The 17,761-nt window shown below is 27.2% G+C and overlaps 1 protein-coding gene across 1 annotated transcript in view; it reads left to right on the plus strand.

Annotated features, from left to right (window-relative positions):
• The window catches only part of LOC121118468 (potassium voltage-gated channel protein Shaw), a 275,596-nt gene that overhangs the window by 68,042 nt on the left and 189,793 nt on the right, over window positions 1-17,761 (plus strand). The window contains exon 3 of the mRNA XM_040713050.2: window positions 3,622-4,065. Coding sequence (XP_040568984.1) covers window positions 3,872-4,065 — 194 coding nt within the window. The 5' untranslated portion in view covers window positions 3,622-3,871. The remainder of the gene's footprint in view (window positions 1-3,621; window positions 4,066-17,761) is intronic.

The following is a 17,761-nucleotide window of genomic DNA, read 5'->3' on the forward strand; positions in this document are numbered from 1 at the left end:
TATTTTGCTTTAGTTAGATCAAATAAGTAATTTATTTGATTATTTAGATATTATTATATTTGTTAGACATTTTTACTTTTATTCATAAACACAAAATTACAAATACGGATAGAAAGAACCTAAATTGTAATATGGAGAAATCTTGCTTTTCTTTCATTTTTGACTTTCATGGCATTAATCTGCCAAAAGAAATAAAAATGTATACACACACACATTAGTTTGTTTGCTGAATAACGTACAACAGTGTACGTGATTGAAACCAGTTGGTAATTATTATTATATTATACACATTTAATGACGATATTATTAATCGGGTTCTGTTCTTCTACTATTATATTATAAGTACCTTTACAAAGTAAAGTGATTGGTGGTTACATGCATATTACTGGGTGAAACGATAAAATTATCACCTTAAAGAAAGAAACACTACAGCTTGTTTTTAACCTTTATTTAAACAGCAAATAATTTATAAAAAATAGAATTATCTAAAATTCTCTGGTGAAGATGCATTTAAAGAAATATAACTAATCAGTATAGTTTAAAACTTCTTTGCTAGATTAAAGCTTACAAATATAAAGTATTCATTTATCCAATTTTCTGTTAACTAACAACTAGCTTGTTTTTTTGTTGCTTTTTCTAAAAAGTTTGAGTATTTTCAGTAAAGTCCAAAATGCCTTGATGCGTTTGATAGATGATGTCTCATAATATCAGAGGCCCAGTGCCAAGCACCCTTGTTCGTCCAATTAATCTTAAATTCGAAAGCTCTGTATGTTGCTAACCTGAAATTTAAATACCACGAATATCTTCTGCAACCATATTATTTACTAGTTAACTCTTAACCTATAAAAAAACATTACCTATCGACCTACCTTTAAGATTACTTTTTTTATATATTTGATAATACGCATCAAATATATATCTTTTCAATATAGACGCTCTCATTCTCCATCTCCACCTCGATACGGCTTTTCGAAAATGCTTTTTTCACAGGGCCCAGTGGGATCTCGCCGAATACTTGGGGGAAAGTGGTGATCAAGCTAACTTCAGTATTGTGGGAGGCCATGTTAATGATGTTCTCAACGTAGTATACACGAAGTATTCCAGCAGGTTCAGGTGGGGGGAGGAGTGACCAGTGAGAGAAAGTAACATAATCGTAATACTTCCCCTGAAACACAATCTGGGTCGCTTTGGGCTTGTGTGACGGTGTAAAATCACTTACAAGGTCTGCCAGTGGGCACCTGATTGCACCAGTGGATCCCCTCATTCTTGAACATTTCCAGGTATACCTTGGTTTTGAATCTCAGGCCAACTTCAAAGATGTAAGTTGGGATGGTGTGGCCATCAATTGAAACTATACCTAAGACCAACACCGTGGCTGGAAGCTTTATTTTAATTACCCTGAGCTGTACTCTCAAGCATTGAAGCGTCTGGATATTCCTTTCGAGGGTCTTATTAATAGTTCTGTTGTCATAACTTGGATCGGTAGAGAGCATGAATTGTGCAATGGTGCATCTCTGATCTCGCTCGTTGAACATTATGTAACCTTTTGACATGATGGAATACTCCTATGACTCTTGGTAGCAGTACACAACTTCCAACTAGTGTACATAGTCTGCAAAAAGAAAAAAAAATGGAATTATGTTGTATTTTCTGGGGTGACAATTATATCGCTCCACCCTGTACAAAGAAGTAACACCCGGTGTATTTGTCTACAAAACAAACTACGAAAATTTAATTAAAATTTTTAATATTATTTCTTATTTGGTAAATTGTAGTTATTGAATAGTTTTATTTATATATGCATAATTTGCATAATACATATGCGGGTAGCAATTATCTATTTATTGAATTTCATGTATGCATATACGAAAAAAACTTCAATCGGAGTTTCTGGGGAGGTAATAATGAAAAAATGAAGTCCCTCCTGAATATTTGTTATAGTATTATCAAAATTGAATGAATAAAAACAATTTCTGTCACTTAAAATAAGTTTTAAATAAATATGTTGTTAGTGGCATAATAGTTAAACTCTACTTCACGTTCATCCTAGTGTTAAAGAATGACGGTATCATATTAATCAGAATGAATAAGTTTGCCCATTAACGTTGATAAATAGATGATTATTTCTTAACAATAGATCTAAATATATTTTATTATCACAAAAATTTATTTTCGTAACAATAAATTGGTTTTGCTCATAAATATAAGACTTGAGTAAATTTAAATTCTTCTTTTATTTCTATTCATAAAACTATTCTGATTAATCTTTCTTGAAACTCTCCAAGTTGCAACAATAGTTTGCAACTATTCCCTGTTAATATAATTGATTCTATATATGATTGAAAGACCATATAATGGGCATCATCATATAACGGTGAATCACATGAATCAAATGAAGGCTATGGAATGTTTAATTCATGTCATAAGTTGAAGGAACGCCATGTTGGAGGTATAGATGTTGTTTATAAAAATAATTTAACAAAAGAAACCTTTCTGAAAAAGATCGTTAGGAAGCTTCTTTTGAAAATGGCTTCAAATATGAAGAAAAAAATCAACATTTTATTTTTATTTTATTTAAACTCAGTTTTTGAGGCCTCTCCCAAAATTGCAGACGTCTACAATGATGAAATTATACGAAAATACTGAATAGTGCATTCATAATATACAAATGCATAGACATTTTCACTTATAGCTGGAGCTGTAAATCCTAAGCATTTTGTCGTACTGTGTGAAATTTTTAGTAATTACCAATATGAACCGTACTCCCCCCTTCCATGCTAATGATTGAGGAGAAGATATCTTAGTATAAAGTACCTGCAATTGCCTGATATCATGAACGATTGAGAGTAACCCTGATAATTAGTATGGTGAATTATAAGTGTAAGCCCTTGTTGGACTCAGAGTAGAATTGAGGATCGAGATCGGGGTAATTCCTGCGTATCTACTAGATATCTTTATTTCTTGTATCTCATAGTTGCTTATATATAATCTTAGAAAACTTCCTAACAGCTAAGTTGCTCTCCACCAAAATATTCTTTAAATTATCAGGATCACCATGTCATTTTACGGAATCTATTTTTTAGTGCTTCGATATACAATTTTCCAGAAAACTTTGTGAAAATCATAGCTAAACTCTTCCCCAACAAAATAGTTGTTAACATAACTGTGCAAGGACCATAATTGAGTTATTCTTATATATATATATATAGAAATAAGTTTTCACAAATTTTGTATTTATTCTAAAAATACAGTTATCACATTTTTTTGATTTTTGTTCAATATCATAATTACATTGATTTATTTTATTTAACATAATATTATCTTTGTACATACGACAATGCCGTTTAATTGTTACATCAAGCTACCTTTGTGAAATATCTGAAAATATAATTATGAACATATTTATGCGTACATAACTGATAAATAAAATATTGGCACAATGAGTTATACTTAAGTATGTTTTATAAATTTACACCTCGAAGGGCATGACGTATTTTGTAAGTTTTACGTATGAGAGTAGAATAAAAAATAATGTAAATAGGTAGACAATGACGAAGATTGATTTTACCTTTTATACTTCTTTTTCCCTCAAATGCTTTGTCTCTTCTTCTCATCTTACAGTAAATACTCAACTCAACACCATTCCATTCAAAGATCCAAAAATGAAGGACCATGAAGCAAAAAGACGAGAAAAAATCCTTTGAAAAAGATGAAAGCCATCAGAATTCAAATCTACCTTTTTTAAATACCAATACTGACATAATCAGTTTTGGTCGACAACTCGTGATTGAAGTTATTTTATTTTGTATTTAGTGAAACTTAGTTAGAAAAAGCTTTGCTTGAAAGCAAAGCCAAAAAACATTGCTCCATCATGGACTTGGAAAATCGAATAACACTCAATGTGGGTGGTATTAGATTTGAAACCTACAAAGCTACACTCAAAAAAATTCCTGCAACGCGTTTATCTAGACTCACAGAAGCCTTAGCTAATTATGATCCTGTGCTCAATGAATATTTCTTCGACCGCCATTCTGGGGTTTTCGCTCAAATACTAAACTATTATCGGTAAGAAAAACTCTTTTTCTTATACTTTCTTATTTTAAATTAGTTTTGTGTCAGTCCTTTTCTACCACCGAGGAGCGTGGTCCAGTTCAGTCCCACAAGTTCCTCCTTAAAGAAGGTAAACCCGATCCCCTGCAACGTCATTGAGAGGTTTTTTTTTTGTGTGTTTTTTTTAAATATTATTACTGAATTAAATGTAATGCATGTTCATATTTTATTGTAGTATAATGAAACCCGGACATGATTTACAGGATATGTGCAATGCTCTTAATACACCTATATTAATAAATAAAAGTTTGTCAGAATGTTTCCAAATAACTCATTTTTGAGTGGTACTTTTTGATCTAAGAAATAACGAAGTAACAAAGAGCGAGCGTGTGTAGCTTTTACTCAGCGTGCCTTATTTAAAGTGAAAGGAAAATGAAAATACATGTATTTAGGGCTGAAACTAATAAATGTTTTTTAGCGTGCGAGTTTTTTGTTGTTGGCAATCTAATTATTTATTTATTTTTCCATTTCTAAAGTTCTTATGGGTTAGCATTATTTTTTCATTCTTGATGAAAGAACATCTAAGTAATGAGTAACTACGAGTGTGCTTAAAAATGGTGAGACAAATGTTTTGTCTTTGTTGCTTATTAAGGACATGTAAAAATGCATTTATATGCAGAAAATAGTTGTATGTTGGTGCTATAAACATATAAATATCAATACATATATTATGTGTTCTTATTGAAAATTATTTGCAGTGGGTGTCATATCAAGTTATTTGAAGTGCATTTTCATAATATTTGATTAACGATAATAGTCCTAAAAAAAGTCAGCCCTCTTGATCATGGAGGTTGCCCATCCTTGTTCATTAATATTGAAGTAAAGTTTTTCTGTACGTCAACGCCTCATAAACTAGGACATGCCTAGAACTGTTAGTATATATATATATATATCGTATTTAGGGTCATAAACTCTCGACCTTTTAAGGGGACGGGTCTTAAGGCTGGACTGGACCAAAAAAATTTGGAATGGCAAAACTCTATTTTGATTAAGCTTAAGTTAAAGGAATTTATAACTTATTAAAACTCTCTGCGTATAAATGAGGGCTTTTTTTTTAAAATTTGATTTTTGGTATTTTGACTGTGTAATATTCGTTTCGTTTCCATGTCTCTCTTTTCATATAATTTATTTATTTCTCGTTTTCAAACTATTGACTAAACAACTTTTTCCCCTTGTAATATGTATGCTATATTAAGAATCTTGATATTTTATTTTGAAGAACTTCCTCTTATGTAGTTTTTTTTTATGACCTACTAAGTGTACCTACATAAGAATATTAATTTAATTTATAATCATTTGATTGAAGTCTCTCATAGAGTTTAAATTTCAAAACTTATTTAAGTTTTGTTAGCTTAAAAATATTTTGTATATTTACTAAGCTATTTATGGTCTGCAAAACTTTTCTCTATGAAAGACATAAAACCAGGAATTTTTGTTGTACATCTAATTTTTATTGAGGTTAAATAAATCTGAAAAACAAAATGACAGTTCAAGGGCAAAAATATGGCGTAGCTAGTCCCCCAACGACTTTCTAACTTATTACACATGTAGGTTAAGCTGTCTCATATAAATATATCTACAATTTAATAAATGCATATCCTCAATTATTTTTTTAATTTGATCCCAGGTACAGAAATAACTTTTTCACTAGGCTAACAGGTAAAAACACTTTAAAAATAGTTTCCAAAGTTTTTTTTATATTGCACATTATTTGTGTCGCAAATAATTTGAAATACCCTAGGATGACTGAAAAGTAGTTTTCGACTTTTTATACTTAATTTGTATTAAAACTGTGAAACAGTCGTTTGTTGTTATTGATAGGCCCAAAATTGTGTATCTAAGTTCGAATTCTGAAATTAGAGTGATAGTTTATGGTCTCTGAGGACTATCCAGTGGTAAATTTAGGTAGGGCTTTGTCTGTATTCTGGACCAACTAGTCATCTATTTGTTTATAATCAACCATGTACAATGATCATCAAATAGCTGAAAATTCTGCTATGAAGAAACCAGAAATCATTATTGACTATAATAAATTAAAGTTGGGTGTGGATTATACAAACATGATGGCCAACCATTTTAATACTCGTTCTGGTAGATTATCATAGACAATTGCAGGTTGGAGCAAAATTATTTATATTTCTGGAATAAATGCATCTGTAATTTTCCAGAAAACATATATTATTCAGCTTGCTAAACAACTCGTATGAGTGCATGCAGAAAAAAAGAATGAAACATAATTTGAGGAATTTATCTAATTCCGAAAGAGCAAAACAACTAACAAACTGTCAAATTGTAGTAAAAATATAACAATCAGAATTTGTTATAGTTGATAAGAACCTACCTGTGGACTTTTTTTAAAAGAAATTTAAAAATGACTTTATTTGTAGATAATTTTTATTTAAAATATAACTACATAGAATAACTTTATATATATAATAATAATAGTAAAATATATTAAATAAAAATAAAAAAAACACTTTAAAAAATAGATTCATTAAAAAACAAAGGTTAAACGTCGAAAACGACTTTCCCATCTTCCTAATGATCTTCATTTTAGTGTTAAAACAAAAGTAAGAGGTGGCAAATTGAGCATAAACTTTAACAATGATAAGAGGAAAAGAATGATTGGGACATTTCACAATTAAATGCAAATAATAGAGATAGTACGTATCACAAGTATTATTTACTTGATTAGCCTTATCGTGAATGGATGTACACACATTGGTACGTAAATATTTACGTTCTTAGGCACTATATTAATATTAAACTAATTTGATAAATTAATTATTCATACTGCAAAACAATGTAATTATGCTTCTCATTCATGTTAACCTAATTTTCAAAGATAAAATGTCAAATTATTTTCTTCGAATTTCAATCATTAAGTATTTAAAAATTAATCACCCGTTCATTTTCAGACAGGGAGTCTGAAATCAATCAATTATTAATCTTCTTTTAAAGCTTTTTGTCTTTCTAATTTATTTTATGGGTGGTGCTCATGATTTTGTTATTATGGTTTAAAGGGGGTTTTAGCTAACTCTTAAATTATCTTTAAGTTTAATAAATCAATTATTTGTGGATTATAATTGAGCATTCTATATTTTCAAATTGGAGAAATTTGAACAGATTAAATCCGTTTTTACCAATTCTTTAATTATTTTTATTTATTTATAACTATTTATGAAAGCTTTAGCTGCAACACAAATATAAAATGAAATATGAAAAAATATTTAAAAAAAACTACCAATATCAATTTATGGTTAAATGAACAATTCTATTTCTATTGATTATTTTATAATATTATTTTTATTATATCATAATAAGTAAAAAATGAGAAATGTTTATTTCGAGAATACAACTTTGTAAATTTTCTAAGACATTTAAGTTGATAGAAAAACATTGTTTAGTTTATATAATATATTTAAGTATTGAACACCTTGTTACATGGTATAATATATTAAACTCAATTGCAAGGATATTAAAATACCTCATATTATATAATTGTATAATGATTGGGTCATTTTGAAAGGGTTTGATCAACTTTTTTGAATTTTAAAAGCAGGGTATCGCGAAAAAGCTCACCAATATATGTACTATACCTAAGTACATTTTAAAATGTTCATTTTTTATATAATTGATTTCATTTGTGAAGATGATTAATTTCATTTACTCTATCATAAACACAAGATCACCCCGCTTATTTTTATGAGGATTAACTATTTATTAGATATTAATGATGATTAATAACACTATGCAACAGAATTATCTACGACCGGCTAAACCCAAATTTATTATTATCAATTAAGCCATAGAACACTAAAATTGTAGTGGGTATGGCCTACAAAGATTTTTTATTAAATGATGTTTTTAGAGTATAACTTCAGTTAAGAACCATATTTTGAAATCAAATAACTCTATAGATGAAAATTAAAGATAATAAAAATTGATACAAAAAATTAAAGCATTCGAAAGATTAAATATTTTTAAGTTATTTTGAATATATTTTTTAGTAAATGTGTCCAATCCAACAAAAGTACAGTGAAAAAAAGAATCATTTATTTTAATATTTTTTTTTAAAATTGCTATATATTTTAGCTAAAACTTAAAAATAACTTTATATTACAACTTCAGAATATTTACTGATAACTTTGTTCTAAAGGAAGAACACTTGAACTATTTTATCATCATAGATTACGAATACAAATGAAGTTTCTCCAGAAATCAAATTTATACATTGTATAAAAAAATAAAGTATCAACTCATGAGTGAACCTTCTAAATAAGTAAAATTGTCATAAAATTTAAAAGTAAGTAGTATTTCATGGAATAACAAATTTTACAATAACCTTCATTATTGATCCGCTCGAATGTTTAATGATAAATATTTTAAAACCTTGTGGTTCGTTTTTAAGAATTAACAAGTTTCGTTCTAAGTGTATATGTTACTCCTTTCAGTATTACTATGCATACGATATGAAAGTTAAGAATTTTATTAGAAAATCTGGCATTTATAAATACAAGTTTGATCTGTCGTGACGTCAAGTTTCCATATTAGTCCATTAACACCTATTGTAATTATATGAATAGGGCATTTTTTAAATATAATTAAACCAATCCCAGATTATATTAATCCTCTTAAATGGAAAATATGAAATATTACAGATTAAATGAAATTTATTTTTCATATTCAGATACTTTAAGTGAAAAATATTACAGCTTCAAAAATTGGGACTTTCTCAATGTGACCTTTGTACTAAGCATAATTGTTCAATTGACAACATAATGTTTTTAATTGACTTGCATAATGAATTGATCGATATGAGTGAAGCTAATTTTATTTCGAGGAATAATTAGGCCAATCAATCCAGTCACAAGACTAATATGTATACTAAAAATATGAATACGTTCATTCTTTAGATAGTATTGCAATAATAACAAATTTACTTCACTCTTTCAAAGCGCTTCAAATGTTTAAATATGATATTGTTTCATAGCATTAACACCTCTTATGTAAAACTGCATTCAAAATAATGAAATACTTGATAGCTCCAGTACAACACTTGGTAAATATATTTTTAATTAAAAAAAGACCCTAAATGAGTTTTACATGATATCTAATATGAAATAATGTAAGTTAAAGCAGGCATATTTAATGAACCCTTTCCAAATATTAAGCTAGAAGTGTTAAACATTAGATAATAATCAATTAATTAAAAATATATGCATTAAAGTAGTCCTTTAATCTGTGGCTTTTTACGAAATATTGTATGTACAAAGTGTACCAATATTTCTTTTGCTGAAAAGATGAAGAAATATAAAGTTTAAATCATATTGATTTATGCTTACAAGTTGATATTTCTAAATTTAACAACTCTAGAAAAAAAATGGTTTTCTCTACTGAGATGGTCATGAATGTTGGCTAGAACTATGTATACTTATTATACACTTTTTAAATTTCATAAACTTTTTTAACTTCTTTTGATCTTATATTAAATACAAAACAAAAAGAAAAAAGTGCGCGTTATACGTGGTTCATGCAAACTTTAATTTTTCATAAAGAATAATGACATAAAAAACAACTTTTGAATAATTGATCGAAAATAAATAATTTGTATAAAATGCTCTATTTGGATTGATATTGATTTTATTCAGGCAAAAAAGTTACATTTTTTGTCAAAAACAAAGAAACTTCTAAAGCGATGAAAACTTTGTAACCTTTAAACATAAATCAATACGCTTCAATTTTTATATTTCTTGTTTTATATAAAAAGAACGAACATATTGGACTTTGCTCCTTAAATATTTCGTTAAAAATAAATCAAAAACTACTTTAGTGTGTACTTTGGTTGTTTGAAGCTGTAAGCAAAAGCTATTAAAAACATAGACAAAAATTACTCCGATGTGGAACCTCAAATATATTTTTTGTCAAACACGGACATTCACTAATTACTCTGCAACAATTTATATGAGTTACTTTTAGATCTTTCATGAGTACAAAGTAGTGTTCGCTATTTTGTAATGTTGACCTAATTCAATATTATCTTGGATCACGAGATTTTTTAGGATTTGGTAATGACCTCCTAAATTTTTTTCCTGTCCTATCAAAAACCTTTAGCCACCATCTGGTCAAAGTTACAGTCTACAGGAAGTACTTCAAAATAAAGTCAAATTAGAAAAAAAATCTTATTTGAATTAAGGCATGAGAAAAGAAAAAAATATTTTATTTTGAATTTGTCAGTAATTTTTTTGAATTTATTATGTACTTGGTTTTATAATTTACAACTCACAGAGTAACTATTGACAGCATACCAATAAAGATAAATAATTATGGATTTTCCATTTATTCAGCAATTCATATTATTAAATGTTTTCAAGAACAAGATAAAACTTATATAGTTTTTAAATCTTTGAATACGCAATAAATTAATTCATGATATTAGACTTTAGAAAGTTTTTATTCAAATTTGATCTTGTGTGATTTGTAACAAGCAAATTTTTGTGTCTTTTCTCTTGCTCATATGTTTTCTAGGATTCTTTATTGTTGATGCGACATATCTTTCTACGTGTTGAGAATTATGCATAATATCTGGTAGACTTAAATTTTTACCTTGTGCATATTTTAACAATTCAATATTTGTTGTATGAAATGTTAGAGCAGGTTAAGTTTAATAAATATTTTTTGGATTTGTATTCAAGTTAATTAAATCTAGGGAACTAGTTGGTCGTAATTTAGAATTCTTTAATTGGAAAAATTGTCTGACTTAAACATTGTGTCTTCTTTTACGATCTACTTAGATGATGTTAACTCTTTTTTTTGTTTTTTGTCCTATGGTTTGAATCGAACAAGAACAATATCTTGATAATATAAATTAATGAATAAATAGAAAATCCATAATCATTTATCTATATTTGCATGTTGTCAATAGTAACTTCAAGAGTTTTAACTTACAAAATTGCCAACAAATTCAAAAAAAATATATAAAATATTTTTTTTATTTTTGTATGTCTTTTTGTAATATGATTTTTGTCTTTTTTTAATTTGACTTCATTTTGAAGTACTTCCTGTAAACTGCAATTTTGACCGGATGGACAGTAACGGTTTTGAACGGGACAGGAAAAAAATTAGGAGGTCATTACCATCACCTAAACACAGCTAGTGATCCGTGATAGTTTTGAATTTGGTCAACTTTACAAAATAGCCAACACTACTACACACTCTTGTTACTTAGATGTTCTCTCTTCAAATAAGAAAAATAATAATGATTATGGCTTTAAAAAGTAAAATAAAACACAGTTAGCCAAACGAAAAAAATCATTCCCACGTTTTAGATCCTTTTTATTTACAACAAAAGAATATAGAAAATATGAACTTAGGCGAGTGCAATTTTTAAAGTTGAATATTAAAGAGTAGGATATCAATTATTTCACTTGTTGTGGAAAAGAAAAGAGTTGGAGCTTTGAAAGTGTTCATTTTGATACAAAACACAATTGACAATATTTCAATCATTTTATGAATATTTCGAAGTAACTCAATGTTCCTAAAGTTTTGAAATTTTACTTTCTTTATGAAAAAAAAATGATTTGGGTTTAATATGATCCTTAAACTACTCTCTAGATTTCTGTTTAATGTTATAATTTACGTTAATTCTTTTTTAGGATAAACAAAAAAATCATTACTTTGATGACCTTAACATTGATTTCCTTTTATTGGAAAAAAAAATATATATATAGCTAAATATTCTAAAGAAATATAAAATTTATACGATACAAAATAAAATATAAGTATAAATAAAACAAAATAAAATTAAGATAATTTAGTAGTCGCTAATTGTATAAAAAAATGATATCTTTGGTAATTTGAAGATGAGAGAAACGACAAATGAAATGCTAATATTTACTGTCAAAAAGTTTTGTTCTTTTTCCCATATCTTAGTATAAACTTGTTTGTATTTTATTGTTCTCACAGCTAAACCAATAAAACGTCATCCCAGCTAATCTGCTCTACTTTAAAACATTGTTAGCATTGTAAGGATAATCATGTTGAATTTCGTTTCATTTTTTAGTTTAACGTTCCCTCATATTTTTTTCAACTATGACCAAACAAGCGTATGTGAAAAGTTAATTATCTTGAAAGATTTTTTAGTACATTTCAGATAAACTAGAAAAATAATTCAATTGAAAGCTTTGCAGTTTATTCAATAGAACTTATTTACATATTTTTCAAATTTAAATGCTCTATAGTGCGTACCTAATACCCTATAGAACAACTATACGTTTACACAAAAAGATATTTCTTGATGTATTAATCCATTTACCTTTAATACAACTTTGGAATGAATGAAGTTTATGTTTTATTTATAAATTCTAACTTATGAGAAGATCAATATACATATGTTACATTAAAGATCTATATATCTTTAAAAAAAATCAATTTTTTTTAAATAGTTGCCTTAGAGAAAAAAAGAATGGTAGTTTATTAAATATTTAGTTTTAAAACGGAAATAAAGCAATTTAATGCTATCACACTAAAATATATTTTTGCTTTCAATTCATACTCTACCTAAATCAGGTGTGTGGAACCTATTAAGTGGGCTATGTCTTAGGATACGATAGAATAATATATCTACATAATTAAAAAAACTTTATAATAAATTAAAATTTGTGAACAAGACTGAAGTTTTTAAAATAAAATCCATTTTTTTTAAATAGAATTATTTTACTCGTTTAGTCCTTTTGGGAGAAAGCTGTTCATAATGAGTTTTATATCCCTTATTTTCATTGATAATGACAAATTCGAGTTGAATAACACTAATTAAATTTTTTTAACTTATGTAATCCTTTGATTGAGAGTGTGTTTCTGATTACATTCATTTCGATCAACAATAAAATCATGCTGATAGTTCAAATTGATTTTTAAAAATATTTTTTTTAAGCATCTACATGATTTAATGTCATATTTTGCTGTGAAAGATTTACATAACAAAAAAAAAACATGTGTTATTTGTCTCCAGATTTAAAAAAAATATTTTAGTTACTTGATTATTTTTTCGTGATTCGGAAAAATTTCTTATAAATACAAAAATATACTTTTTCTTTAGGAATCTAATAAATTTCTCATTTTTCATGACCATAGCAGAAATCCTAGTTTGCCTTAAAGTGAGAGCATGCAGCTTCGTAATAAAAAAAAACATTTTGAAAAAATTATTATTTCATAAGTAATTTATTATTTGTTGCTTTAAAAAATATTTTATATACATATTAATTAAACTATCAAGCTTTTATTCATGGTAAATAAAATAATCCTCTCTGTTGGGCACAAAAACATAACGTTCCGTTATAAAAGTTATTTCCCTGTTTTTCTAAGTAAAAAAAAATCAGGAACAAATTATATAATCAAAGAGCAATAATTTGTTGTCCAATATAGTCAGTTCTGAAAAAAAAAAGATAATCAACAGGTTTACTTTTATTACAAAGGAAAATTTAAATTTGTACTTATTCCTTTTCTCGTATCGCTATGTCGGAAAAATATTTATTTGTATATAAATAAAGTAATTATAAAAATACCTTTTAATTTTTAATGACATATCGTGGCTTTTAACAAATCATTTTTTAAAACTCTAGTACATGTCGAACTCCGAATTTTTGTACTATGAGTAATCTCAATTAAGTTTGCAGACGAATTTTAATTATATTTATGTCCCACTCGAATATGTGTCATGAAAAAATAGGTCAGATCAAAATAAATTTAAAATCATGTTGTTTTTAATCATTTTATGTCAAATATAGATAAAAATAATAGTACATGCCAATGAACAAAACCATCACTTAAGTTTTTTTAGCTACTTCAACATTAGGCTGGAGAGTTATTAACCCTGTATATTTTCTATGATTTACAAATTCCTTCATTAATAATATTCTTAATACGTAATTGGAATGAAATCTAATTTAAATATATCTTATTTGTAAGTTAATATTTAAAATGGCGGATTTTTTTTTATAAATCATGTGACTTTACACTCAAATGCTTACAAAAAGTGCTAAAAATTTCCATCTTTATTGAATATCTTTGGGATTTGTGAAGAATTATTTCTTTAAAATATTTTATTCATAACATTTAGGACAAGGCTCTAACGTAAAGATATATATTTAAAGAAAATAAATACATATCACTATAAAAATGACTGATAAGTTATGTATGTATATGAAAGCCAATGAATTGACAATATTTTGTGTGTGACAATTGAAAGAGAAGTATTAGAAACTCAAATATAAACCGATCTCGGATAAAACAATATGATCATTATTTTCCAAAACATTCAAGATTTGAAACTTAATTTTTAGTGGGGATCGCGGGGTCATAAGGGTCCAAAATTTTGCAAATTATATTAAATTAAGGCGTGGAGTATAATGTTGACTCTTTCATTTTATAAGAGGCTTCAGGAAAGTCTCTGAGTTCAATGGAGGATCCTCTGTTATGATTGTTTACACATTTCAAAAGTTTTTTATCATAATAAACACAAAATAATCCTTCCAAATCAGTATGAACATATCCAGATATATATTTTCAAAAAAAATTATTATAAAATAATCTAGAAATGCTCAATAACAAGTTTTTATTAAAAAACTGCATTAACACATTGTATCAAAACGCCAGGGTTTATTATAGAACAAGAAAACACAAGTAAGAACCTTTGACCGTTTCAATCGTTAATACTAATTGCCGATTACGTCATTTAGTTGGTTGCCACCTGCTCTGGATGTAAAATGTATTGCTTTAAACCTTTATTAAAGACTATTTGATGTATGTGAGTTACACTACTCGAAAGTAACTCTTCAAAATGTAAGCATGATTGATTACCAAACAGATATGTTGGAAAAAGTTAAATTAAATTGAATTATATTTTTTATGTATACAACATACATATTATATTAGAGCTATTCAAAAATATACTTTTTTGAATTTTGATATGTCTCCACATTTTTTCCAATGCTTCAAGATGTGAGAAGCTCGAAAAAAATTGGGTAAAAATGAGAGAAAATAATACGATAGATGGGAGGGTACCCAATTTTAGTACTGCGCTCCGCGCACTTAGATGTTTCTCTTTACCTCCATTTTACTGAACAACTTTGATTACCAAATATTTAAAAACTATTATTCAAAAATGGTTATATTTTAGTTGAATATATTTTTTGGTATTCAATGGTGTTTTACATCTATACTTTTTGTACAAAACTACGCAAAATAATCAAAAAAGAAAAAAATTAAGGCCAATGAGGCAGGGTAGAGAGCATACTTAGATCCCCAAAAATTAATATTTCTGCTTCTCACATCTTGAAGCAAGGGAAAAATCCCCAGACAAATCTAATTTCAAAAAAGTATATTTTTGAATAGGTCTAATATTACATACACTCATAATCATTAAAGAAAAAAAATTGTTACGAGAGTATTTTAGTCTTATAACTAGAGATGTGAAAATTGTTTAAATCATCGTTATTTTAAATCAAATAGAAAATTATGTTTTGGTAACTTTGATAGATAATACATCTGCTGACAAGGATTACTAGAAAAACTATAGTTCTTCTTTTTGACTAATACGTTTAAATTTCAAAATAGGTAAAAATAATTAATAATATATTAGTATCTTGCAGGTAACCAACATATACTTTTTTAAAATGTAATATCGTAAGAACTTTTAAAATGTTTATATCCCCAATTATGACAGACCTTCTGTAAAGCTCCCAGAGCTTTCATGCCCGTGACTACACTTTCCTATAAAGAGGGCCATTCAGAAAAGTTCGTGTCAACACCCTCCCCTCCCACAGACAGATCCTTGTAATTGAGGGCATGTAACTGCTACCTGTTTTGTAGTAAAAACTTTACTATAAAAAAGAGTTAATCATTTTACAGTAATTTAATGTGCATTTAACTGACTTTCTAAGGGGGAAAATCATAAAAACCATATAAACACTATATGAAGTCTCTCACACTATTAATAAACAGAGTGCTGGTCACTTATATCATACGAATAAAAGTCAATGTTTTTATAAAGTTTGACCATTTTGAAACAGCAAATTGTATATCATATTGAAAAATATGGACCTTTGTTCCATGCCTCATTTTCAATTGAGCCTAGTTTACAACAAAAATAGGAAAAGAATGTTTTATATCATCACAAAACAGAGGAGCTTGAATTTAAAAAACAACACCCTCTTAAATTCATTTTTATAATCAAAACTGTATCCAAAGATGTCATTCCTAGTAATTTTCTTTGTGGGTTGACTAGCTTCAGATAAATTTTTGGTTCATTTATTCTTGAAATTTTTATAAAAAGGCAAAAAAATAGTAACTAATAATTTTTGTTTTGTTTTGCAAAAAATAAAACTTATTTATCTTTTATTTTGTTATTACACTCCTTTGTAGTGATAGATCTTAGGGTTCATAGCAAAAATATTTTTTAACCAAAAAAGATTGAATTTATAAACGTTGAACCAATCGTAGATATTTTAAATTTTGAATTATATATATTTTTTGGATAAATTAGTACATGCAACAATAAAACCTTACTATTAGCAAAAATTATATAATATGTAGTACATTGCGGATTAATTTTTTAATTAATTTAAGAAAAAAAAAAATATAGCTACCATAAGGGGGAAAATCCATTAAATGAGACGCTATCATACAATATATAGAGACTTTCAACATATATGAGTATTGGTCGGTTATAATAGTGTAGCTGAGTATATTTAGCTTACGAAAAAAAGTAAGAATACCTTGTATTTTTCGCCGCATACTTCAAATTGGCTCCAAATTTTGATTAGGAAATTCTTGTAAGCTATTTTTGGAAGTGTATTTTATCGGCCTTTAACTCATTATAAATCATTTAATTATATTTTTGGAATTAATTCCGTAAATACACTCACAAATTTTGACATAATTGAATAAAAATGAGGGAGTTACTGTTGTTGAAGTCAGAGTCTGGTCAAATTAAGGTGCCTTTTTTGAAGAATATGCTTACTTTAAACACTCATATATCTTAAACTAATGAACCAATCGATCTCATATCTTCAGTATTTTCTTATCAAAATAGTATGTACATCCTTTAAAAAAAATAATACAAATGAATCAATTACATGGTTCTTATTTGGGCTCTATCAAATTACTTTACATTTTGATAGGATACAAAAATGCTGAACAAATAGATTAGTAGAAGTGTAGGATGCGTTCGAAAAGGGCGCTGTAAATTGAATGAGAAAGAAGGAAAATATAAAAAGAAGGATAAATTAGAAATACGAAGAAATGATGTAAAATTTCATTTGTGTTCTCTACAATGGAAGCAAAGGAAATAAAATACAATAATGTTATAAGGGTAATCGTATGTATATACATTATACAGGGTGGACCCTAAATACTGTAAGAAATTACTTTAAATTAAACTTATATAACTTATAAAAATTTATGGATATCATTGTAATTTTTATGTTTTTTGAGATAAATACTAATCAATTGTGCACAAAGTTTGTAATTTTTTTTTGGTTAACTTTCATTTGCAAGAAAAGAGATCATAAATAAAAGCAATACATTTCTCAGCTTCTTGAAGTCTGGTACACCTCCTAAAAGTCTATATAGTTTTTTTCTGTTAAGACTCTAT

This window comes from Lepeophtheirus salmonis, chromosome 5, assembly GCF_016086655.4.
Source record: "Lepeophtheirus salmonis chromosome 5, UVic_Lsal_1.4, whole genome shotgun sequence".
Classification (NCBI taxonomy): Eukaryota; Metazoa; Arthropoda; class Copepoda; order Siphonostomatoida; family Caligidae; genus Lepeophtheirus; species Lepeophtheirus salmonis.